Source organism: Stenella coeruleoalba, assembly GCF_951394435.1.
Source record: "Stenella coeruleoalba genome assembly, chromosome: 9".
In the NCBI taxonomy this organism is placed as follows: Eukaryota; Metazoa; Chordata; class Mammalia; order Artiodactyla; family Delphinidae; genus Stenella; species Stenella coeruleoalba.
In genome coordinates, this window is record NC_137155.1 from 68,775,880 (window position 1) to 68,801,726 (window position 25,847).

The 25,847-nt window shown below is 37.1% G+C and overlaps 2 protein-coding genes across 2 annotated transcripts; both read left to right on the forward strand.

Moving 5' to 3' along the window:
• LOC307191321 (uncharacterized protein) lies at positions 1-226 on the forward strand (the record flags this gene model as incomplete). The annotated part of the gene is made up of 1 exon (XM_079931302.1): positions 1-226. Exon 1 carries the CDS (start codon positions 71-73, stop codon positions 224-226), a length of 156 nt encoding a protein of 51 aa, XP_079787428.1. The 5' UTR covers positions 1-70.
• Positions 223-25,490, forward strand: IFRD1 (interferon related developmental regulator 1). The gene is made up of 12 exons (XM_079931301.1): positions 223-360; positions 4,930-5,034; positions 5,178-5,262; positions 6,026-6,150; positions 8,137-8,294; positions 11,401-11,451; positions 11,534-11,712; positions 11,802-11,910; positions 21,516-21,650; positions 22,149-22,277; positions 22,720-22,815; positions 24,665-25,490. The coding sequence occupies exons 1-12, from the start codon at positions 270-272 to the stop codon at positions 24,752-24,754; spliced, it is 1,353 nt and encodes a 450-aa protein (XP_079787427.1). The 5' UTR covers positions 223-269; the 3' UTR covers positions 24,755-25,490.
• Positions 25,491-25,847: the final 357 nt, after the last annotated feature.

Sequence of the window (25,847 nt, forward strand, 5' to 3'; positions counted from 1 at the left end):
GCGGCGGTCTTGCTACTTAAGGCGTCGTGGCCTCGCCCGCCCCGCCTTAGCTCCAGCGCTAGAGAGAAACATGTATCGTTTCCGATTACAGCTCTTCACGGGGATTTCTGCTGCCGCCACCGCCCACTCTTACCCGCGCCGCTTCTCGCCTCTGTTAGTCGAAAACTCACCTCTCAGCCGCCCGCCGCACAGACGCACGAGTAAAAAGTGCAGCTCCATCGGCTGATCTTCGCTAAGCTCCGAGTTTAGGCGGCACCGGGCGTCCCACGATGCCGAAGAATAAGAAGCGGAACACTCCCCATCGCGGTGGCAGTAGTGGCGGCAGCTCAGGGGCAGCTGCAGCGACGGCGGCGACAGCAGGTACGAGAGTATCCCCGCCGCCAGCGTCCCAGTTGCCGGCCAGGCTGGCAAGTCTTTTAACCTTGGGTACCGTGGGAGGTGTAGTTCTTTTCCTCTAGACGTTTGCGTCGGCGGGGCACCTGCTGTGGCCGGCGAACTACACTTCCCAGCGTGCCCCGGTGGCCGTACCTCGCGCGATTTGGATCTGGCATGCGAGTCGAACTCGGGCCCGGGTCGTGGAGTCTGGGAGGGGCGAATGGGTCCTTGGGTCTGGGAAGGGGTTGGCATCGGGGGTGACCGGGAGCTGGCAGGAGAGGAACTGTTCTCAGAGGCAGGTGCTGGCTCTCTAGAGCTCTCCTTGACGGAGAGTGGGGCCGGGCTCGGAGTTCCGTCCATGCTGTCACTGGTCACCTTTGACCACCCGGCTCCAACATGGAGTTCTCGGGAATGCCAAACGTCCGGCGGGTTTGGACTGGCTCTTGCGTCACGCGGCCTGGGCCTTACGTGGTGGGGCCGGGGTGACGCAGAGGTGCCCATGTGGTATCCCGTTCTGCAGCCTTCTTTCGCATCCCGCGTGTCCACCTGGCCTGGCGGAGGCGTCGGAGGCTGGGGGCCACTGTCCCAGAGTAGGCTCTACTCCTGTCCCTGTCTGGCACCCGAACAAATCCCGAGCCCCCAGCTCTCCTGTGACCAGTCGAGGCGACCTCCTGCTCCTCGGGGCAGAAACCACGTTCTCTTTTGTGCCGTATTCTATAGGTTCTCTGATGGGAGCCCGGGATAGGCGGGAATGGTGAGGAGCTCAGACTGCAATTGGCCAAAAGTTTAGGGTTTTCTGTCTCCTCTTTGCAAAGTTAAAGCTTTTCCTGGATGGGTAGGTGCTTAACTGAATTAATGATTCTTTACTCCTAACCATACGGCTAAGAAAAAAGGACTTAAAGCAGAAAGCCCTACGAGACACAGCATACTGAAAGCTAGTGTTAAACCGGGTAAAATCAGCACGTTTAATAATTGCTTTGTTGAAACTTTGAAATTAAATGTTGGAATATCCTCAGATGTTATCACATCGGAACTACTACCAGCCACATATACTTGTCAGCACAGTTGCCACTTTGACCCTCAGAATATGCCTTTGTTCTTTAGCAAGTAAATAGGCCAGTTTTCTTGTTAAAGATGATTGGAAGCTGGTATTTTAAAAGCTTTCCTATAGGATTTATAGCAGCACGAAAACTTTGTGATCATGTATTAAATGTTTAATAATTGACAAGAATGAATTATTATAAATGTAGTTTTTTCCCTTTTCTTTATATCGCTCTTTATTTTGATTGAATGCTCTCGGTGTTCATGAAATTCATTCTTGATCAAGATATAAAATACATAGTTTGTTGTGGCATCTAGTTGCTCTGTGTGAATTGAGGATACATACCTCTCTACCTTTCTGCTTCAGCTTTCCTCATCTGAAGTAAACATTTAAATTCTGTCTAGAAGGTCCGTATTAATTTTATTCTTCTTTAAGTTTACCTTTTGTTGATGGAACAAATTATGGAGATGCAGCAAGCTAAAGTCATTTTGAAAATGGTAATGATGTTACTAATGGCTTCCTTGAATCACAAACAAACCTTTATTCCCTTCTGGAGCTTCCTGTCCAGCCTCCTTCCTTCCTGGTACTTAGAGAATAATATCAGGAGGCAGTGGGGGATTGCCTTTCAGATTTTACCATGAGGTTCATTTGCGAACTTTCATCATCAGGTAAAGAATTATTTGATTAGTTTATAAAACTATACATGCTTTGACTATCTTTGGAAGTTTACACTAGAACTTATTAACTGTGCTTGCCTCTAATTGGGCCTGGGGGGTGAGCTTTACTTTTTGAAAAGTTTCGTTTGGTTCTTTATGAATATTACTTAAGTCAATAAATGAATAAATAATAGTTGAGTAGAAGAGGTGGAAAATTGTCACAAACTTGTACTTAAAAGTCTTATCTTACTGGTATTTTTAAGTGACATCTAGAAGAAATGGGATTCAAATGAGATCTTCCCATGTACAGCCGAAAGATAACCAACTTCTCTATCACTTTGGGTTTCCCATTTAAATTCTCTGCTTTTTAAGTTAGTGGACAGGTCTAGGAAACTAATAAAATTGACCTTTTGTTCAAGTGTGCTTATTTTTCGTGACACTTAATTTGAAGAGAGCATTTTTAGGAAAGAACAAAACTTTGTTAATACATAAGCCCTCTAAGAAATAAGGACTTTATGTGTCTAAGTGCCACCTCATTAATGGTACTTGGGATCACAAGGTGGGTGAGTATGACCTAGATATCAGACATTCATACAGGATTTTTTTCCTCGTTTTTTTTTTTTTTAATCTCTTTTTCCCTTGAGCCTTGGGAAATCATTGAAACTTAGAGAAGGGAGCTGTGTAAGACCTGGATAGGAAGCTCTTCTTGATAGTTTAAAAATAGGCTGAATATGAAAAATAAAAAACGTAAATTGATTTGTGAATAAATGTTAGTAAAAGTTAAGTAGATGACTCAACTGTTGCCACGACTTCGAATCATGAAAACACATGAAGATAGATCCAGAAATAGAGTATGATGGCATAGGTCTTTCCTGTCCTAAGCACTATGATTAAGAAGTTTTGGGATCTTGGTTTCATTGCTTATTCTTTATGCTTCACTACTTTGATTGGCACACTTTATTCTCTTTGAGATAGCTGGCAGGTTTGAAGGCCACTTGCTTCCTGTGTTGATTTAAAAATCTGCTAAAGTCTCACCTCTGTTGTGATTTAAAAAAAAAGACAACCCCCATTTAAAAAAAAACAGCAACAGGCTTAATTAAATTTAGAGAATTTTTGAAAAGCTTATCTTATGATATAGTAAATGCTACAGATTTCTTGAATATAGAGACCTAAGTGATACAATCTTAGGTTTGTATTGTATCATTGTACCTAAGGATACAATTTTAGGTACAATCTTTGATTCGAGCTCAGAAGTAAATCAGATGACTCAAGTCACTTTTGGGGCAGAATTTGGGACTTATTTTAACTCAGTGCTCAATGTAATTGATGACTAGGTAATCTTTTTATTAATATGAAATTCCCACAAAACAAAAATGACTAGAAATGACAGTGACCAGGAATGTACATTTACTCCTTAAGTTAATGAAGGTGAGAGAAAGATTCTAGCTTAAAAAAAAGGATTTTAATTTTTTAGTAATAGGGCTGATATTTTAAAACTGTTGGATTTGTTAGAACCTTTCTTTTAAAGGTAATTTATCTGTCGGGCTTTTATCTATCTTTTTATGCTACATCAAATACCAAAACTTTTTTTTTTTTTCCTTAAATCTTGGCTCTTTATTGCTGGAAAATACTCACACAGATTTTAAAAGGGTACTGTCAGTTTTCCCAAGGAAGCGACAGGAGTGTCAGCACTTGTGACTAGGTACAAATGTTCACGTGTGCACCCATCGTAGTAGGAAAGTCATCATCCAAATTAGTCACTAATCACCACAGTAAAGTGGGTTTTTAAAATACTGTAGTCACTTTTGAAATCGGCATGTGAAAAAAGTCAAATCTTAAACATTGCTCACCTAAATAATTCAAAATCTTCGAAGCAAAGTCCCAGTTTTAAACACACCATGTCTACAGTCTTGATCAGCTTGCAGCTTGCCCATAGTTCTTTACTTGCAAAAATGAGGCAATTCTGTAAAGACTCTCAAATTGATGCTTTCTATCTCCAGTGGATGTGGCCCTGTGAAGTCCGCCATAGAGTACTGGCCAAGAGAAAGGAGGACCTCTGTGCAGTGCTTGAGGACCATTTAAGGGGTCCTCACTTAAGAAGCCCTGCCTCTTAAGTGATTCACACGCTAGTTCACACGTCTTCTCAGCTCTTCTGACTTGCATGACTCAGGAACAAAAATCCTATAGTTCACTGCACTGGGCATCACCCAAATAGCCCATCAGAGCTCTTTATAATTTCATACACATCTCATCAGCACTGTAGTTCTTTAGTGATCAATTACTTCATCCAATTCCTATCATTACTTTCTATGCCATTTTGGATCCACTTGTCAACATCCCCATCCAAAACTTCATTTTTAAGCCTTTGTTGACCCTCTCAATTCAAGTTGTCTTTAAAACTACCATCCCTTAACTTCTTAAATTCCCCTTCACATAATACATGTGTAACCTAAAAACTAACCCATTCACCAGTTAATGTTTGCTAAGCCCAGTTATTCTCATTGGAACATATATTCGTCTTATTCTTATGATGGTCAGTTTTCATTGTCTTCATGATTTGAAGTAGTTTTTTCATCTGTAATACTTTTTGTATCACCAAAAATGGGTGCTGCATGTTAGATGATTGATATATTTCTGAAGTTGATGTATATTGTAAACAGTTGGTGCTCTGAAATACACATTAGGTGAATTGACTTATGTTAGGAATTTAAGTGTATTCTTTTGTAAAAAATCATCTCATAAATAAGTTTGGGTTTTTATTACTGGATTTTTTGTAAGTAAATTTTAAAATCCCAAGTTAAGTATTTGCATATATGACAACAAAATCATTTACCTTCACCCTCTTTTACCTATTAGGTGGCCAGCATCGAAATGTTCAACCTTTTAGTGATGAGGATGCATCGATTGAAACAATGAGCCATTGCAGTGGTTACAGTGATCCTTCCAGTTTTGCTGAAGATGGTATGAGTTTTCAGTTAAGATTTGCAACGTTAGATAAAAGGATGATTTAGGTGGAGGAATTCTTGTAGCTAAGTATACTATTACCGCTCCCTATCTGCTTTTTTCTATTTAAATTACAGTGGTTGGTTTTTATTATTCCTTAGGACCAGAAGTCCTCGATGAGGAAGGAACTCAAGAAGACTTAGAGTATAAGTTGAAGGGATTCATTGACCTGACCCTAGATAAGAGGTAGGAATTACTGGAAACTCTTTTCTTCTGGGTGATTTCTGTCAGCCACTTTTTATTTAAAATATGTGCAGTTCTTTCATTTAACATTATGTTTTTCTAAAGCTCGATTTGTTTACTTTGTATATTTTAGTGTTTCTTATTCCTTTGGACTTTTAATGTATCAGTAGATAGGAACATGCCACTAGAATTTAGATTAATAGCCTAAGATTAGTCGTTGTTCAGCATAGGGGACATAACTGTATTTGATAATTGAAGTGGATTTGTTGAATTAAAAGTTAATCTTCAACTAGAAAGTATAACTAAACTTCGAAAAGTATCAAAGCTAAATTGTTTTCTTACTTAACAGTAACTCTAGAACCAACTTAAAACAAATGGAATTAAAAAGCCCAGAAGATTCAAACAAGAACTCTAGACTTCTGTAGTGTTAAAAAAAGTCTGAGTTTACTTGAATATGTAATGTAGGAGAACATGTCTTATACATTGAAAGTATAAAATTCTATGTGGTCATTTAACATTGTGGTTATTGAACTAATAAACAGAAAACATGATATAGAGTAGCTTAAAATCTTTTGTATAATAAGGTGAGTTGTAGATGAAAATTAAATTATTGTTGAAGAACTGTGAGAGCTTGATGAAAATTAGATTTTAAATAATCTATAAATAGAAAAAGTTGAGAGGGAAGTAAGCTAAGTTTTTAAAAGTCTCATTGACCAATGGTATACTCCAATTGGATATTCTTTCTCTTACATTTTGTTTTAAATAGTGCGAAGACAAGGCAGGCAGCTCTTGAAGGTATTAAAAATATACTGGCTTCAAAGATGCTTTATGAATTTATTCTGGAAAGAAGAATGACTTTAACTGATAGCATTGAACGCTGCCTGAAAAAAGGTAATGTCCATATTTTTGAGTCACAGTCACAGAACTGAAAAGGAATTTGCTACCTTCTGTGCAGTAATATTTGTTAATAGCACTTAGAAGTCTGGCTCACTCTTATAACTTTGTAATTGGCAGGGAATATGCCAGGCTTGTTAGAACTCAAAATCAAACTTGTTAGCTTTGTTTTGTTTATGTAATAAACAGTTTGAAACTAGGAAGGATTGGGGTGGATTATCAACTTTAGTTGTATCAGAAGAGGTGTTTGCCATTCTTTTTTTTTTTTTTTGCGGTACGCGGGCCTCTCACTGTTGTGGCCTCTCCCCTTGCGGAGCACAGGCTCCGGATGCGCAGGCTCAGCGGCCATGGCTCACGGGCCCAGCCGCTCCGCTGCATGTGGGATCTTCCCAGACCGGGGCACGAACCCGCGTCCCCGGCATCGGCAGGCGGACTCTCAACCACTGCGCCACCAGGGAAGTCCTGCCATTCTTTTGTATATAAAAAAGGCTTGAAACCATGTGTCAGATGTCAACAAAAAGTATTATTTATAAGCCATCCTACTTCATTTTTCTAAAATTAAAAAAGTATCAATTATCTACCTCATTTTCTTATTTAAAACATCAATCATACCTGTCAATGACATCATTTCAGGATATCCCTTGGAATATTTGAATTCTAGAACTTTGTAATGGAGATTCTGGAATTCATATTATGATTGTAGAACTTTTATGATCATAGAACTTTTAAGAATGAAGAGAGACCTTAAAGATTAAGTCTAGTATTATCAAACTTGCAATTTTAGGAGCTGCCAGATTTAAAAAGATTTGGGGCTGCCAGCTTAATTATTTTGCCAAGTAAGAACATTATGAAAATAATTAGCTTCAACTATCATTATCACTTTATCAACAAAATATTTCTAGTACCAAAAGTGTAGGAAGCACACATGTTCCTTTAAATTGAATGTGCTTAGCTTTATGTTCTTATTCTCATTTTGCTTCAGGTGGAAGCTTTGTCAAGAATGGGTGTTTGGAAACCTTTGATCTAATCCACCTCTCATTGTATAGGAAAAAGAAAGGCCTAGGAAACAGGAGACTGGTCTAAAGTTATATACCTTGTTACTGGTATAGTTGATAACAGAGCCAACTTTTTTGAGATATTACAATGGCTTTGTTAAAAGTGTTAACATTGAAACTGTATCCACAAGGTAATTGGACTAGGTGACCTTTAAAAATTTCTTACAACCTGCATAAATATTTAATTTATCAGACAATAACTTAAGTTCAAAATTTGCCCAAATCCTTTGGTGTATACAGTTCTCAAGAGTTAACTTACATTTACCTTTATATTAACGTATTTTCTATAGTTTTAAAGAATCCCTTATTTTTTTAATATTTTTAGTTTTTGGCCGTACCATGCAGCTTGTGGGATTTTTTGTTCCCTGACCAGGGATGGAACCTGAGCCCTCGGCAATGAGAGCTCGGAGTCCTAACCAGTGGACCACTAGGAAATTCCCAAGAATCCCTTATTTTGAATCCCTTATTTATTAAAAAAAAAATAAAAAAAACACTGGTGGAGGAAGCCCTGACAGTTTAGTTTACCTCATGGGCTGTGTACATCTGAAATGCTTGTCAGATTAATTCAAGGGCTACTTGAGCACTATTCTATAAGTACCTGAAGGATTTGGAAGGTCAGATCAGCTTGAAATGCATTATCTGGCTGAACTGTTACAGTAATCCCTTAAAATTGGTGTTAATCTCCATTTCACAGATGAGGAAATGTTTTGAGAATAAGAGTAATTGGTTGAAGATCATTTGGCTAATACATGGTAGATCTAGGATTTGAGTGAGGTCTAGATTTATCGCTCATGTCAAAGCCTTGAGCATATTACAAGTTTCATAATTGGTAGATGCTATTTTGAAATTGAACAAATTTGGGAGATTGCTGCCTTAATAAGTCTGTTGAAAATGATTTGTCATAGTTGCATTGTGGCTTGTTTTATAGGTAAAGGTGATGAGCAGCGTGCAGCTGCAGCATTAGCATCTGTTCTCTGTATTCAGTTGGGCCCTGGAATTGAAAGTGAAGAGGTTTTAAAGACTCTTGGACCAATCCTGAAGAAAATAATTTGTGATGGAACAGCTAGTATCCAGGCTAGGCAAACTGTAAGTATAGGATTTTTAAATTTATAGATCTATCTAGGCATGACAGCCAGACCTTGTGATGAATGATCTAGGAAAATAGCATCTTTAAAAAATATAGCAGGTTTTTTATTAACATTTTATTCTCATTTGTCCCTTTGTTTTTTGAATTTTATTTATTTTATTTATTTATACAGCAGGTTCTCATAAGTTCTCTATTTTATCCATATTTGTGTGTATATGTCAATCCCAATCTCCCAATTCAACCCACCACCACCCCCATTTGTCTTTAATTTTAGTGAGCAGGCTCAATACGACAATTGCCCTCTTAAATTTTCTGAGACTCAATAGAGCATCCCGTATAGAGAAGATTTCTACATCTTTGAAATTGAACATCATTTGCTGATATGAAATACAGTGCTATGTTGAGTTATTTAGGATGATCTAGTTTTTATTGGAGCTTAAAGAAATGGTCCTGACAGTGTTTATTGTGTGGTTATTTTTTATTCTAAGAAATGTAATGGAGTGGTTTTCTTAAAAAAATTCTGGCTGTTGTGGCCTAAAAGTCCTTATGAGAGAGCTGAATGCTGTAGTTACACAGGTGGATTTGGTAGATGTAGGAAACTCTGAAACTCTGACTTGTGAAATATTCATCTGGTTTTGGGGTTTGGAAAAGCTTTCATTCTCTAATTGATATATACCACTTGCAACACTTAAGACTGTGGGTTTTGTTTTTGGCTGTTGGTTTTTGGTGTGCTAGTAAGTGATTTAAATGATCACATGAACATGTTTTGCTTTATTCACAGAAACATGAGGTGGTTGTAGTGGATTTAGAAAGTGGATTTGAACCTTAATGAATTTTAAGATTTGAATGTTATGGATCTTAAGAATCTTAAGAGTCTTAATAGATCTTAAAAATTTAATTTTAGTGGATTTGAATCTTAAGCTGTTTTCCTAACAAGAGAACCATTTTAAGTTTAAAGCTTTTTCATACTGATTATTCAAATTAGCTTCCTCTTTAGTATTACTTATGGTACATGACATTAATCTTTGTATCAGATAAACCCTGAAGTCTTAGTGGCTTAATAAAAGTTTACTTCTTGTTCATATCACTGCCCAGTCAAGTCAGCAGGGTCCCTAGGCATCCATCCTGCATCTCTGCCCTACCTCTAGGTCCTTTCAGATGGCAACTATGGTAGCTAGATGGGGAAAGCTAGAGGACAGAGACACATCGCTTCTGCCAAGAGTTCCTTGGTTTACCAACTGTATGGCTGCTGGGAATAGTCTAGCTCTTTCTCCCAGAGGCAAAGGAATAGGAGTTTGGTGACATTATAGGAATCTCTGCCCCCCAATAGTTAGCAACCCTAAAATATTTAATCACGCTTTTGCTCTTTGCCTTTCTGTTCTTCCTTTTTGTGTAGTTTCATGCAACTTTTAAATTGTGCAGGAGTATAGGGGTATTTGAAATGTTTGACAGAAAACACTATTGATTAGATATTTGAGGTGATCACTTAATTTTGGTTGCATGTGAGTTTGTTGTGGTCATCTAAAGGCCCTTTATTAATCCTTCTCACTCTTTCTGTGAATTAAAATAAAAAATAAACTAGCATTCTTATGCATATTAGCAGAAGGAATCTTTATTAAACGTAGACAGTCCTAATTTTTAATCTGCCATTTCTCTTAGTAATCAGAAGGAGAGATGTGGCCTTGCTTCTGCTGCTTACTTAGGAGAAGGGATGATAGATTGAAATTTTTCTTTACTAAGAATAATGCATAGGCTACTTTTGAATTTTAACAATGTCCAATTTTTACCAGGATAAACTAATGAAAATAAAACAGTGACACCAAGCAGATTAATATTACAAGTGTCCTCATATTACTGGAACAGAACTAGCTGAAACCTGGGCATATGAATGATGACTTTAAAGACTTAAGCTTTAAGCTTTAATGGTACTTGGAACAACATGAGGGAATTTTAGTAATAACGTATGGGGAAAAGGGAAATGAAGAATAATAAAGCCTTACGAATTTCAAATTCTGTTTTTTTTTTTTTTTTTTTTTTGCGGTATGCGGGCCTCTCACTGTTGGGGCCCCTCCCGCTGCGGAGCACAGGCTCTGGACGCGCAGGCTCAGCGGCCATGGCTCATGGGCCCAGCCGCTCTGCGGCATGTGGGACCCTCCCGGACCGGGGCACGAACCCGTGTCCCCTGCATTGGCAGGCGGACTCTCAACCACTGCGCCACCAGGGAAGCCCTCAGATTCTGTTTTTATATGATTAATTTGTTAGAACAGTGTTCTGAGAATTCATGGCTCCTATTTATGTTGCAGGTAGATTGTATATAGATATTCTGATTCTGTTTTATTAAGTAAGATTACCTTGGGGAGCTTCCCTGGTGGCGCAGCCGTTGAGAGTCCGCTTGCTGATGCAGGGGACACAGGTTCGTGCCCCGGTCTGGGAAGATCCCACATGCCGCGGAGCCGCTGGGCCCATGAGCCATGGCCGCTGAGCCTGCGCGTCCGGAGCCTATGCTCCGCAGCGAGAGAGGCCACAACAGTGAGAGGCCCTCGTAAAAAGAAAAAAAAAAAAAGATTACCTTGGTAATCTTGGACTGTGTACTCACTCGTTTAGCATCCCCCCCCCCCCAAAATAAACAATTATAGGATTCCCAACCTCTTTTCAACATATTCCAAAATAAGTAAAATCTGAGTTAATGAGATCCTTCTTTAAGTCGGAAGTTTGAGGACAGCTATTTAAATTTTTTGAGATTTGTGTTTTAAAGGTTTTTAATAGAGTAGGTTTCTTTATCTCAAATGTCCACACTTCATCTCTGTCTTTGAGTTGAAGTTTGAAATGATCTGCTAGATTAATGAAGGAAAATCTGAGAGAAATGGAGTAACTTTCCTAAAGTCATACTCTGAGTTTAGTAGCAGACCTTAGTGGCTTTTAGCCAAAATCCACTTCCCTTAACTTTTGACCTTATATTCTTTCTTTCTTTTTAATACTGTACTTGGGACCTAATGTAGTCATGTGGTTGAGAAATTTTTCACATTGAATTATAAAAGCAGGAAGATGTAGAATTAATAAGAAAATGGCAAACATTAATGTCTGTTTTTGTTTTGCTTTTTTTAGTGTGCAACTTGCTTTGCTGTTTGCTGTTTTATTGCCACAGATGACATTACTGTAAGTAGACAACCTTTTGAATCCAGTTGTTTGCACATTTCTCATTTAAGGTGGTATCTTATTTCCTGTTCTTATGCATTAGGAGCTGTATTCAACTCTGCAGTGTTTGGAAAATATCTTCACCAAGTCCTATCTCAAAGAGAACGACACTAATGTTGTCTGCAGCACCCCTACTACAGCGCTTCATATCAGCTCACTTCTCGTGTGGACATTATTACTGACCATATGCCCAATCAATGAAGTGAAGAAAAAGCTTGAGGTGTATGTATTTTTAGTTTCTTACTTTATAAAATCAACATTTATTGACATAATCGGTTGTGTTCACATAATAATGACTGACTATTTTCTAGGCATTTCCATAAACTTCCAAGCCTCCTCTCTTCTGATGATGTAAACATGAGAATAGCTGCTGGTGAATCTCTGGCACTTCTGTTTGAATTGGCCAGAGGAATAGAGAGTGTAAGTATCTGATAGGTGAAACAAAAAGCTTGCATCACAAGGACCATTATTCCATCATAATCCTCACAATTAAGAAGTGGATTGTAACTTTAGAGCATGGCCCACTGAGAACCTAGTGATCGATCGTTCTGCTTCTTGGCAGTGGTGATGTAATACTTTTAAGAGCATAAATCAATAGGGGTTGGTAGAGCAATATTTAAGTGTAGTTCATTATATTTGATTGTTGCTGCCTACAGAACTGAAGTTTAGGTACACTCTTATTACTCATGGAGAGAGTTGTCCCGTATAATCTTTTGGATCTGCTAGGATTTCTCAGACATCAGACACATTAAGGTAATTCATGCATGGATGCTTTATAATAAATGTTGGACAAATGGATGAAATATTAGGTCAACATAGGTTTGGGATTAAGTCAGATGAGTTTAGTACTGTTAAGTTTAACTTTTAAGCCAAAGATGGAAATAAACATAGCCCATTACTCTGGGACATGTGCTTTGCAGTTCTCTACCACTGTCGACTCATAGTTGTTTTTTTTTTTAAACCACAGTTTGGCTTTTGAAGGTATTTGAGTTTGTGATAGGTGACCAATAGGTGATCCACCATCCTGATGGTATTCCAAGTTTAGCACTGAAAAGTCCTGTGTTCTAGGAAACCCTTTGTCTTAGGCTGTATGGGACATTTGGTCACCCTGGTTTGTGACCTCTGTTGTGAATCTTGGGTTACTTACTAGCTGCTTCTTAATTTAAGGAGAAAGACTATTTCTGGAATGAAACTTTGTCTGCAATTAAAGAAGTTATTTAACAGTGGATAATTCTAAATAAGATTAATACGTGTTCTGGGTTGCCTTGCTTATTCACATTCCATTCTAGGCCTGTGTTTCGTTGCCCCCCACATCCCTCCTTACTTTGAAAGAGAGCAGGTACGAGGTAAAAGTAAGTTATTAATGCTGTCAGTAGCTAATGAGTCTCCTTATGTGAGAAATTAGAAGACTGAAGTTTAGCAATCCATTTAATTTTATTGAGCTACTTAATGGCTCCTTAACCTCAAGGCACAGAAGCCAGATGTCCCCATTTTTAATCTTGTATTCCTCTACTGACTAGAAATGGTAAATTCTTTTCTTTTTCCTTTGAAATGCATCTTAAAAGTGAACTAATGATGCAGTTTAAAGTATATGTGTTGATTTGTTTAAATTTGCATAAATTTAAATATATTATTACCTGCATATCTTACATTATCTGACTTAATAAATAATATGTGATAGCCAGGAGAACTCATCCAGATGTATTTAATTTAACTGAAGTCCTTGTCAAAGACAAAAATGAACTGGATTATAAAACAACCTAGTGTTTTGTTTGCTTTTTTTTTTTTTTTTTTTTTTGCACTAGGAATTTTATTTTGAATTTTTTGAGGAACATCCATACTATTTTCCAAAGTACCTGCACCAATTTACATTCCCAATAACAGTGCACAAGTGTTCCCTTTTCTCCACATCCTCACCAGTATTTGTTATCTCTTGTCTTTATGATGATAGCTATCCTAATAGGTTTGAGGTGATTCCTCATTGTGATTTTTTTTCTAACATCTTTATTAGAGTATAATTGCTTTACAATGTTGTATCAGTTTCTGCTTTATAACAAAGTGAATCAGTTATACATATACATATGTCCCCATATCTCTTCCCTCTTGTGTCTCCCTCCCTCCCACCCTCCCTATTCCACCCCTCTAGGTGGTCACAAACCACCGAGCTGATCTCCCTGTGCTATGCGGCTGCTTCCCACTAGCTATCTATTTTACGTTTGGTAGTGTATATGTGTCCATGCCACTCTGTCACTTTGTCCCAGCATACCCTTCCCCCTCCCTGTACCCTCAAGTCCATTCTCTAGTAGGTCTGCATCTTTACTCCTGTCTTGCCCCTAGGTTCTTTGGACCATTTTCTTTTTTTTTCTTCTTTTTTTTTAGATTCCATATATATGTGTTAGCATACGGTATTTGTTTTTCTCTTTCTGACTTACTTCACTCTGTATGACAGTCTCTAGGTCCATCCACCTCACTGCAAATAACTCAATTTCATTTTTTTATGCCTGAGTAATATTCCATTGTATATATGTGCCACATCTTCTTTATCCATTCATCTGTCCATGGGCACTTAGGTTGCTTCCATGTCCTGGATATTGTAAATAGGGCTGCAATGAACATTGTGGTACATGACTCTTTTTGAATTATGGTTTTCTCAGGGTATATGCCCAGTAGTGGGATTGCAGGGTCATATGGTAGTTCTATTTTTAGTTTTTTAAGGAACCTCCATACTGTTCTCCATAGCGACTGTATCAATTTACATTCCCACCAACAGTGCAAGAGGGTTCCCTTTTCTTCACAGCATCTCCAGCATTTATTGTTTGTAGATTTTTTGACGATGGGCATTCAGACCGGTGTGAGACGATATCTCATTGTAGCTTTGATTTGAATTTCTCTAATGATTAATGGTGTTGAGCATTCTTTCATGTGTTTGTTGGCAGTCTGTATATCTTCTTTGGAGAAATGTCTATTTAGGTCTGCCCATTTTTGGATTGGGTTGTTTGTTTTCTTGATATTGAGCTGCATGAATTGCTTGTATGTTTTGGAGATTAATCCTTTGTCAGTTGCTTCATTTGCAAATATTTTCTCCCATCCTGAAGATTGTCTTTTCATCTTGTTTATGGTTTCCTTTGCTGTGCAAAAGCTTTGAGGTTTCATTAGGTCCCATTTGTTTATTTTTGTTTCTATTTCCATTTCTCTAAGAGGTAGGTCAAAAAGGATCTTGCTGTGATTTATGTCATAGAGTGTTCTGCCTATGTTTTCCTCTAAGAGTTTGATGGTATCTGGACTTACATGTAGGTCTTTAATCCATTTTGAGTTTATTTCTGTGTATGGTGTTAGGGAGTGTTCTAATTTCATTCTTTTACATGTAGCTGTCCAATTTTCCCAGCACCACTTATTGGAGAGGCTGTCTTTTCTCCTTTGTATAGTCTTGGCTTCTTTATCAAAGATAAGGTGACCATATGTGCGTGGGTTTATCTCTGGGCTTTCTATCCTGTTCCATTGATCTATATTTCTGTTTTGTGCCAGTACCATACTGTCTTGTTTAACTGTAGCTTAGTAGTATAGTCTGAAGTCAGGGAGCCTGATTCCTCCAGCTCCGTTTTTCTTTCTCAAGGTCTTTTGTGTTTCCATACAAATTGTGAAATTTTTTGTTCTAGTTCTGTGAAAAATGCCAGTGGTAGTTTGATAGGGATTGCACTGAATCTGTAGATTTCTTTGGGAAGTATAGTCATTTTCACAATGTTGATTCTTCCAATCCAAGAACATGGTGTATCTCTCCATCTATTTGTATCACCTTTAATTTCTTTGAACAGTGTCTTATAATTTTCTGCATACAGGTCTTTTGTCTCCTTAGGTAGGTTTATTCCTAGATATTTTATTCTTTTTGTTGCAATGCTAAATGGGAGTGTTTTCTTAATTTTACTTTCAGATTTTTCATCATTAGTGTATAGGAATGCAAGAGATTTCTGTGCATTAATTTTATATCCTGCTACTTTACCAAATTCATTGATTAGCTCTAGTAGTTTTCTGGTAGCATCTTTAGGATTCTCTGTATATAGTGTCATGTCATCTGCAAACAGTGACAGCTTTATTTCTTCTTTTCCGATTTGGATTTTATTTCCTTTATTTCTTTTTCTTCTCTGATTGCTGTGGCTAAAACTTCCAAAACTATGTTGAATAATAGTGGTGAGAGTGGGCAACCTTGTTTTGTTCCTGATCTTAGTGGAAATGGTTTCGGTTTTTCACCATTGAGGATGATACTGGCTGTGGGTTTGTCATATATGGCCTTTATTATGTTGAGGAAAGTTCCCTCTGCCTATTTTATGGAGGATTTTTATCATAAATCGGTGTTGAATTTTGTCGAAAGCTTTCTCTGCATCTATTGAGATGATCATATGGTTTTTCTCCTTCAAGTTGTTAATACGGTGTATCACATTGATTGATTTGCATATATTGAAGAATTCTTGCACTCCTGGGATAAACCCCACTTGATCATAGTGTATGATCCTTTTAATGTGCTGTTGGATTCTGTTTGCTACTATTTTGTTGAGGATTTTTGCATCTATGTTCATCAGTGATATTGGCCTATAGTTTTCTTTCTTTGTGACATCCTTGTCTGGTTTTGGTATCAGGGTGATGGTGGCCTCTTAGAATGAGTTTGGGAGTGTTCCTCCCTCTGCTTTATTTTGGAAGAGTTTGAGAAGCATAGGTGTTAGCTCTTCTCTAAATGTTTGATAGATTTCGCCTTTGAAGCCATCGGGTTCTGAGCTTTCGTTTGTTGGAAGATTTTTCATCACAGTCTCAACTTCAGTGCTTGTGATTGGTCTGTTTTATATTTTCTATTTCTTCCTGGTTCAGTCTTGGAAGGTTGTGATTTTCTAAGAATTTGTCCATTTCTTCCAGGTTGTCCATTTTATCGGCATGTAGTTGCTTGTAGTAATCTCTCGTGATCCTTTGTATTTCTGCAGTGTCAGTTGTTACCTCTCCTTTTTCATTTCTAATTCTATTGATTTGAGTCTCCTCCCTTTTTTTCTTGTTGAGTCTGGCTAATGGTTTATCAATTTTGTTTATCTTCTCAAAGAACCAGCTTTTAGTTTTATTGATCTTTGCTATCGTTTCCTTCATTTTTTTTCATTTGTTTCTGATCTGATCTTTATGATTTAAAATATGGAATGCTTCACGAATTTGCATGTCATCCTTGTGCAGGGGCCATGCTAATCTTCTCTGTATCGTTCCAATTTTAGTGTATGTGCTGCCGAAACGAGCACTCTTTGCTATTTTTGTTAAGTTTTTTGAAAGGAGGGGAGTGTCTGCTGGTGGGTTAGTGTGGTTACAAGGTGTTCAAAAAAATTAGTTAAACCATAGGTTGATTTAAATTAGGTTTTTGTAGCACAAGTGTGGCATCAAATTATTCAGAGCCTTTTGCTAACATTAATTATTTTGTGTTATTATTAACCTGGAAATCTAACTATGTGATGAAATCAGCCTGGGAGACTTAGTAAAAATCTCTCTGAAGAGCTGGCTTTTAGGTTGGGTTTTAAAGAATGAGTTGGTGAAATATTAATAATAGCTATTTGTTCAAAGTTGATATGAAGAATTAGTAATCCTTCGTTTGTGAGAGCTCCCTTAGTTTACTTTGTGTGTCTGCCATGTAACCAAGCAGGTAAAGAGTGTACTTAGGAGCTGCTGTGCCTGGGTTCAAATTTTGTCTTCCACCCTTATTACCTGATGATGTTGGGCAACTTCTGTATGCCTCAGTATCCATATCTTTACAATGGAGATAGTAATAGTCACTACCTAATATGGTTCTTGGGAACACATGCCAAGTACAGTGTAAGTGGTAGCAGTTCCTGCACTATTAACTGAATCATGTATTACCTCCCTCTTACTAGTACTCTAGTAGTGGCCTTTTAGGAGCTCTCTAGGGTAACTTAAACTAAGACAAGGACTATTTAGTGAGTGGAATTATAGGTCTGAGATCCATGTGATATGCTGATTCAGGGAAATATATCAAAATGTAGTATAGTCAAACCTTCCCTAATTTTCCCTGCTCTATCCCCCACCTAAGCTGACAGGGGAAGTGCTTCAGGACAGAGAGACAGAGCAGAAACAAAGAAAAGAAGATTTGAAGACTCACAACACACTCCCCAGGCCCTAAATCACTTAGATTTTATATTTCCAGAAAGGACAACCCCACGTGCTTCTCATTTCTTGCCTTTGTTTATAGGATAACTGACTCATGTAAAAATGTCTCCATACCCTGATGGAGACATTCTGCCTCAATTAGCAGGGAATGAAAAGAATAAAAGTCTTTGTAGTTGCGTAGAGTCAGATAAAACCATTCTAGAAATAGTAGTCATCACTTTGCAGTGAAGTGGGGAGACATCAAATTCTGTGTTAATGTTAGGCTTCCCTGTTAGGATTATTTTTTAACACATAGGACAGCTGTGCAAGATCCAGCTTATTTCATTTTGTTTACAGTCAGTGCTCCAGTAACTTCTGTATAGAAATAGTAGTTTGGGGGGTGATTTTTGTGACCTTAAGCATCTCATCCTGTGTATTTAAACTCTTCTAAAAGTTTTCTGTGGTTTCATTTCATTCTAATGCCACTCAGCCTTTGAAACCATTTAACTTATAGTCATTTTAGTATGAAATAATTATCTTTAGCTGACCTGTTTGAAGCATTTATACTGTTATACTGAAACAGGCTATATCATAAAAGAGCTGTAGCATAATGGATGTTTATGTACTGTGTTTTATATATTTTTAGAATATATAAATATATTTTACTTAGGCCTTAAATAAACCTGTGAGATGTGGGTTGTATTAACTATCCCCTTTTTATATCAGAGGACCTGAGACACAGATTGCTAATGTAATTATGCCCAAGGTTATATATGTCTAAGTAATGGATGTTTGTGATTCAAACATAGATGTTCTGACTGCAAAACCTGTTTTGTGTGACAATAAACTTCCTCATATAGCTGTAATTACTACACTGATTTTTTAAAAGTCCAATTCTATGTAAATTCCTCTAAATCTAGAATACTGATGTAATAGTTCATGCTTCATAATTTATTGGGCAAATTTATATTTCCTGTCTTATTTAATCCTTAAAACTATCATGTGGTGGGAGGGTGGTGGATATTTTCATTTTACAGGTGATGAAACATATTTGTAATTTTTAAAACTTGGTGTAGTGAGTAGTAGGCTTGAGGTTCTGATCTAGGACTTTTGACCCCGTTGTGTGGCAATGACTATGCAATTTTCTTTTCATTATTGATAAGAGTTAGGTATTTGTCCCTCTAGGAGCCCATTTTTCATTTGTTCCTGAGTGTGAAGTTTTACTATGCAGTTATCCCAAGCTTCAGTAAATTGGCTTTTGGATGCTGTTTATGGACTATTTTTGTTATATTTTATGTTTTCTTTCTTTTTAAAGCACAGGCACTTTATGGAGACATTTCCCTACAGTACTTAATATTTATTTTCACAAGTACTATATTCAACTCAATGGTTCAGACTCTGTAAACTAGATTGAGTTTTATTGATTGCTAAGATTATTTACCATGGAGTTTCTCAACTTCAGCACTGTTGATACGTTGGGCTGGATAATTTTTGTTGTTGGAGGGGGCGCTGTCTTGTACATTTCAGGATGTTTAGCAGCTTCCCTAGCTTCTACTCGTTAGAGGCCAGTAGCACCTCCTGGCAGATGATGATAACCAAAAATGTCTTTAGACATGGCCAGATGTATGCTGGGAGGTAAGATTGTTGAGACCACTAGCAGTAGTTCCCAGTTCTTAGACCAAATTAAGGTAATGCATAAAGTCTTGTTAATTTTTGGTGTATTCTCCCATATATATTTTTTTAAATCTTCCATAAATTTTATTTTTGAGAATAATACAAAAGAACAAGTAGTCAATGAAATGAGTAGAGAACTTCCAGTCCTTGAAATGTATTTGTTTCTAGCAGTAAAATGATTCCCGTTTTTTTATGATGGAATCAAATTTATTGGAATTTAAATATACAGATCAAAGTATCATTGGACTGTTTTAATCACATCTTATCAGCTTTGGTACCTGCTTTTCTAGATGAAAATCTTCTTGACAGATGTTATTTCCAGCTAACTCAGACATAGGAAGTTGAATCAGAACATTTGAAGAAAACATTGGTTAGAACAGTTAAGAATATACAATCTCTAAAATACTGACAATGAGAAAATACTTTAAATTAAGAATATCTGGGGCTTCCCTGGTCATAGTGGTTAAGAATCTGCCTGCCAATGCAGGGGACATGGGTTCGAGCCATGGTCCGGGAAGATCCCACATGCCGTGGAGCAACTAAGCCCGTGAGCCACAACTACTGAGCCTGCGCACCTAGAGCCTGTGCTCCACAACAAGAGAAGCCACCGCAACGAGAAGCCCGGGCACTGCAACAAAGAGTAGCCCCTGCTCGCCGCAACTAGAGAAAGCCTGCGCACAGCAATGAAGACCTAACGCAGCCAAAAATAAATAAATTAATTAAAAAAAACAAAAGAATGTGTTAATTTCAAGCTTATTTTCCATGAGTGTAATAATTTTTTTCATTTTAGACGTTAAAAGAAATAATATTTGTTGAGATTGAACAATTATGTATACAGTGTGAAGAATGCCTAGAATAAGAGCTGCTTATTTTATGTTTTTATCTTTGGCTGCGCTGGGTCTTTGTTGCTGCATGTGGGCTTTCTCTAGTTTCGGCGAGCGGGGGCTCCTCTTCGTTGTGGTGCGCGGGCTTCTCATTGCGGTGGCTTCTCTTGTTGAGGAGCATGAACTGTAGGTGCACGGGCTTTAGTAGGTGCAGCATACGGGCTCAGTAGTTGTGGCATGCGGGCCCTAGAGCGCACGGGCTCTAGGGTGTGCGGGCTTCAGTAGTTGTGGTGTGCACGCTCAGTAGTTATGGCTCTCGGGCTCTAGAGCGCAGGCTCAGTAGTTGTGGCGCATGGGCTTAGTTGCTCCATGGCATGAGGGATCTTCCTGGACCAGGGATCGAACCCGTGTCCCCTGCATTGGCAGGCGGATTCTTACCCACTGCGCCACCAGGGAAGTCTGAGCTGCTTGTTTTAATAGAATAAGTTAAGTGTTACCACCAATGCAAAAAATCTTAAATAGGCATTAATAACTAGAACTGGAGATGGGTCACCTTCTGGCTTTCATGTGTGTCTGCTCTAGTTTTGGTCAGCTAAAGAACTTGGAATAATCTTTTAGTTTAATGTGGTTGTAAAATTTAATCAGGGAGTAAAAACACCCAAAATAAAGAGACTTTCAAAGTATAGCCACTTAAACTGTAAAAAGGAAGCCCATGGTCAACTTAAGGTCATAGCAAATAGTAATACATTTTGTGGCTTCCCTCCAAAAGGGATTAAAATATCTTCCTTTCTTAAATAATTTAATCACTTGAGTTGTGCACCTGATGTAAATACTCGGTTGCTTATTTGAAATATGGCCAATAAATTAGAAATTAGGTGCTTTAAAAAGCATTACTGATAGCTTGCCCTTTTGGAATAAGAATATTTGGAATTCTGGGAATATGTGCTTTGGGTACTAGGGAGCCAGGGGTAGAAGCTGTATTGGTTTATGTGTATCTGACTATCACTGAACTTGTGTATCTGAACTATCACTGACTATCACTGAACTATTGGTTTATGTGTATCTGACTATCACTGAACTTGGAAATCCCAGTAATGTCTTGAATACAGTAGGAACACAGTAAGCATTGGTTGAATGCATCTGGTTATACTTGGAAGAGGAATGTTCATTGTTTGGTGGTAGTGTATCATCTTGTAGGCAACATTTCTGGATTAAATTTTTGCATGACAATAAGTGTCTATATGTGTATCTGTGCGAAGATCTCTAAATAGCTCCAAGATTTGCGTTGCTCTGTGTAACCCTGTTGGATATTTCCAAGGTGGACTGTTTTTTGTTAATTCTAGAAGAGGGTGGGGGGAAAGAAACAACAAACTACAAACAAAACCAAATTTTTTTTCTGACCAGGACTTTTTTTACGAAGACATGGAGTCTTTGACTCAGATGCTTAGGTCTTTGGCTACAGATGGAACTAAGCACCGGGCCAAAGTGGACAAGAGAAAGCAGCGGTCGGTGTTCAGAGACATCCTTAGGGCGGTAGAGGTAGGCCACTTAATGCTGTAATAGATACTCCTTGATGGTTGGTCTGTAAACCCCATTTATCTTCCCTACCTTTCCTAGATTTCTGCTTCCCCCAATTTCACCACTGGCTTGTGAGGATATCTTGTCTTTCTGACTTGTCCTGTAACCTCCCCTCCCTCCGCCCCTGCCAATCCTAGACCAGTACAAATACCTGACTTTTCACCAGTTTGTTGAGTGCTTTTGAAATTTAAAAACATTCACAACAAGGTGGTTTTGCCGTTAATATTTATCCAAACTTAGTTGTGTCTTTAAGTCTACCACAAGTAGGCAAATTCTACACGCTTATATGTGGGATAGTACTTCCACTTTCTAGTCTATTCATATTTCAGGGATGGAGGTATCGGTTTAAACCACATTATTCATTTCAGCATACACATGTCTAATTAGAAATTGTGTTTATGTAGGATCTCTTTAGATCATTTTGGTTCCTCTTACAATTGTTGTTCTTCTATTGGCCAGGAACGGGATTTTCCAACAGAAACTGTTAAATTTGGTCCTGAACGCATGTATATTGATTGCTGGGTCAAAAAACATACATATGACACCTTTAAGGAGGTTCTTGGATCAGGGATGCAGTACCACTTGCAGGTGAGTGGGTGACATCCTTTCTGTATGTTTGCTTTTAAATTAGGGAGGAGTTTTAAATGTACCTTACTTAACTGGCTTTTGAAGTTAGTTTGAATATACAGAATGTTTTCAGCATATGATATGCAAAATAGCAAGTTTATTTTTAAAAGTTAAATTTAATAAACATGAAACTCTTCTTTTTGTTTTTGTATTGTGTAAGCCTAGTGGAGCATCTATATAGCTGTTGGAACACTTGATATCTTTGTAGGGAAGCAGATAGTTTGACATAGCTTTCTTGAATTCAAGGCATTGGAAAACCATTTGGTCTTACGAGAAACAGAAAGAAAATAAGTGACTTACATTCATATACATAACTTCTGTTAACCAGATTTCACTTTATGTAGTTAAAAACAAAGAGCTGATATTTAATACTGAGACTTACTGCATTTCTCTTTTATTTAAGTCAAATGAATTCCTTCGCAATGTTTTTGAACTTGGACCCCCAGTGATGCTTGATGCTGCAACACTTAAAACAATGAAGATTTCTCGTTTTGAAAGGGTAGGTTTGGTTTTTGTTTTCAATAGAACTAAATGCACAGAAGAAAAGTGGAGCCAAAGCTTTGATTCTGCCAGGTGATAGGTATTTACCTATGTCTGTGAGATTTTAGTTCTTATGATGTTTCGGACACAGAGTAGCTGGACTAAAAGTATAGAAACTTCACTGCATTTAGAGTATGGAGGGTTATGATGAAAAATTTTTATCCATAATCCTATTAACATAGAAGCTATTTTTATCTTTTGTTTCCTTTTGCTTATGAAGTTTATATAGTTAAGGATAAATATTTACACAGTGCTTCTTTCGTATCAGATAACTGAGCCTAAACTTAGTAAGTACCAGATTCATTTTACAAATGAGGAAACAAATGTGCTCAGAGAGTTTGTAACATTAAATAGTGGTTAATATTTTTATTTAACATTTCAAAAACCCTTATATTTTAATTTTTTTTACTAAGGTAAAATTCACATAACATAAAAAACTATTCTACACTGTACAATTTAGTGGCATTTAGTACACTTACAGTGTTGCACAACTGTCACCACTATCTAGTTTCCAAACATTTTCACCACCTCAGAAGGAACCTTATGTCCATTAAGTATTCATTCTCCATTCCCTTCCCCTCTTCTCCCCCCAGCTGCTGACAGTCACTAATGTGCGTTCTATCTATGGATTTACCTATTCTGGATATTTCATATACATAGAATCATATAATGTGACCTTTTGTGACTGGTTTTTTCATTTAGCATAGCGTTGCCAAGGTTCATCCATGTTGTAGCGTGTCATTACTTCAGTCCTTTTTGTGGCCAAATAATCCTTCATTGTGTGGATATGCCACATGTTTATCTGTTCGTTAGTTGGTGGACATTTGGCTTGTTTCCACTTTTTGCCCTTTTTAAATCGTGCTGCTATGAACATATATGTACAAGTTTTTGTTAGAGCACCTGTTTTTGATTCTTTTAGTTGTATGCCTAGGAGTGGAGTTGCTTGGTTACGTGGTAATTCTGTGTTTAACTTTTTAAGGAACCACCAAATTGTTTTCTACAGTGACTGTAGTGCATTTTGCATTCCCACTAGCAGTATAAGAGTTCAAATTTTGACATCCCTACCAACACTTTTTTGGTTTTATTTTTGTTTTAAATTATAGCCATCCTAGTGGGTCTGAATTGTTTAATTGTATATTGTAAAGAATCTTTACATTTGATCATTTTGATGGCCATATAATTGTTGGGTATTTTAAAACTGTTTTGAATAAATACTAATATTTTTACATAATTTCTCTTTTGAATTATTTCTTGGAAGAAATCCTTGCATGGGACTACAGGGCTTGATTATGATTTTTATTATGCATTGCCAAATTACCTTCCAAAATAATTCTATCATTTTTAATTATTTTCAGTGGTGAATGAAAGCATGTAGCTATTACACACATATTTGACAGCATTGGGTTTTATAATTTTAAAAATTTGTTAGTTTGAATGAAACCTTATGATAGTTTCCCTTATTATTTTAATTAACAGCAAAGTTGAGTATTTTGTTCACATTAATTCATGATTTGTCTTTTCCTTGATCAGAGTAAATGTTTATATACTTTAAAAAAATTTTTTGGCTGGAATTTTCTTGGTATTTTACATGTTTGGCTATTTTTTTTCATATAGAATAGCCATGAACTATAATGTGTTAATTTTCCCCCTCATTCTTTGTGTCTGTCTTATAAACGTTTAAAATATTTCTAGAGTCAAATTAGTTCATTTCTTTCCTTTGTGATTTTTTTATTTATCTTTTTTTTTAACTTTATAAGAATATCTGAAGCCTTAGTGGCTCACCTGTATTTTCCTTTTCTTCATTTCAGCATTTATATAATTCTGCCGCCTTCAAAGCTCGAACAAAAGCCCGAAGCAAATGTCGAGATAAGAGAGCAGATGTTGGAGAATTCTTCTAGGCTTTTAGCATTTGAAGACCACTTTCTAATTTCCCTTTTTTTAAAAAAAAAAAAAATAATTTCTAATGTATTTAAACTCTAGAGACAGTTTTTTATCTTGGGTCAACAGATAGCTTTTGTAGTAGGGGTTATATTATAATTTAATGTGTAGTATTGCAACTGGTGAGTTCTGGTTATTGAATATTCTCTGTATATATAATCAGTAAACATTAATAAAGTGTTTGTAGTGTGTGGTCATTTTCTATTTATGAAGAGAGCAAAAATATAGTATTTCACTTGATTTCATGATGAGAAAAACTATTAGCTGAGGTTAAATTTCTTACGTTGTGGTTGTCAGAAATATTGATTATAATGATATAGATATACAAGATATTTAACTTAAGATCTTAGATGAGTTCTGGATATAATTTTGGGAGCTAGATCTTCTGGAAAAGCTGCTATTATTTTCAATTTTAAATGGAACCTAATAATTTTGTTACTGGGATCAACAAAGGGAATTATACCATGAGACCTTACAGCCGCACTTACAGGCCATTCAGTCCATCTGTTATTCATAATGAATTTGTATATGCCAGAAAATTTGCTAGCCTTGACCTCTGAGGGCAGTAACACTAATTTTATCTGCTGTGTAAGACCTTGTGCCCTTTATTTTGAAATAAAGATCTTTTCACACTAAAAGTGCTTCTTTTTTAATAGAGGAACATTTATGGGTTTGAAGTTCAGAGTTCAAAGTGATGAAATGGGGTAGAGAGAGAGTGAAACAGAACTTGCTTTGTATATTTGGAAACATGAAAATAAATGAAAAACTATAGCAATATATCATTGGCCTTCCAGCTATTAAGACTAGTGCTGCTTGGTTGCCCATGGGGTGATTTTTTTACTTTATGGGAAGTTGTGAGCATTTTGACAATGTATTAGGGTTTTGTTATTATTAAACTTTATATTAAAATTACATTGCACAAGTAATACCTGCAGTTTAGAATTCATAGATTTATTTCTTTATATTAATGCAGAAAATAGTGATGAGGGGTGGGGAAGCATGTAGATAAGGACCAACATAGAGGTATTTTTTCTAAACTAGCATCTCTCTGCC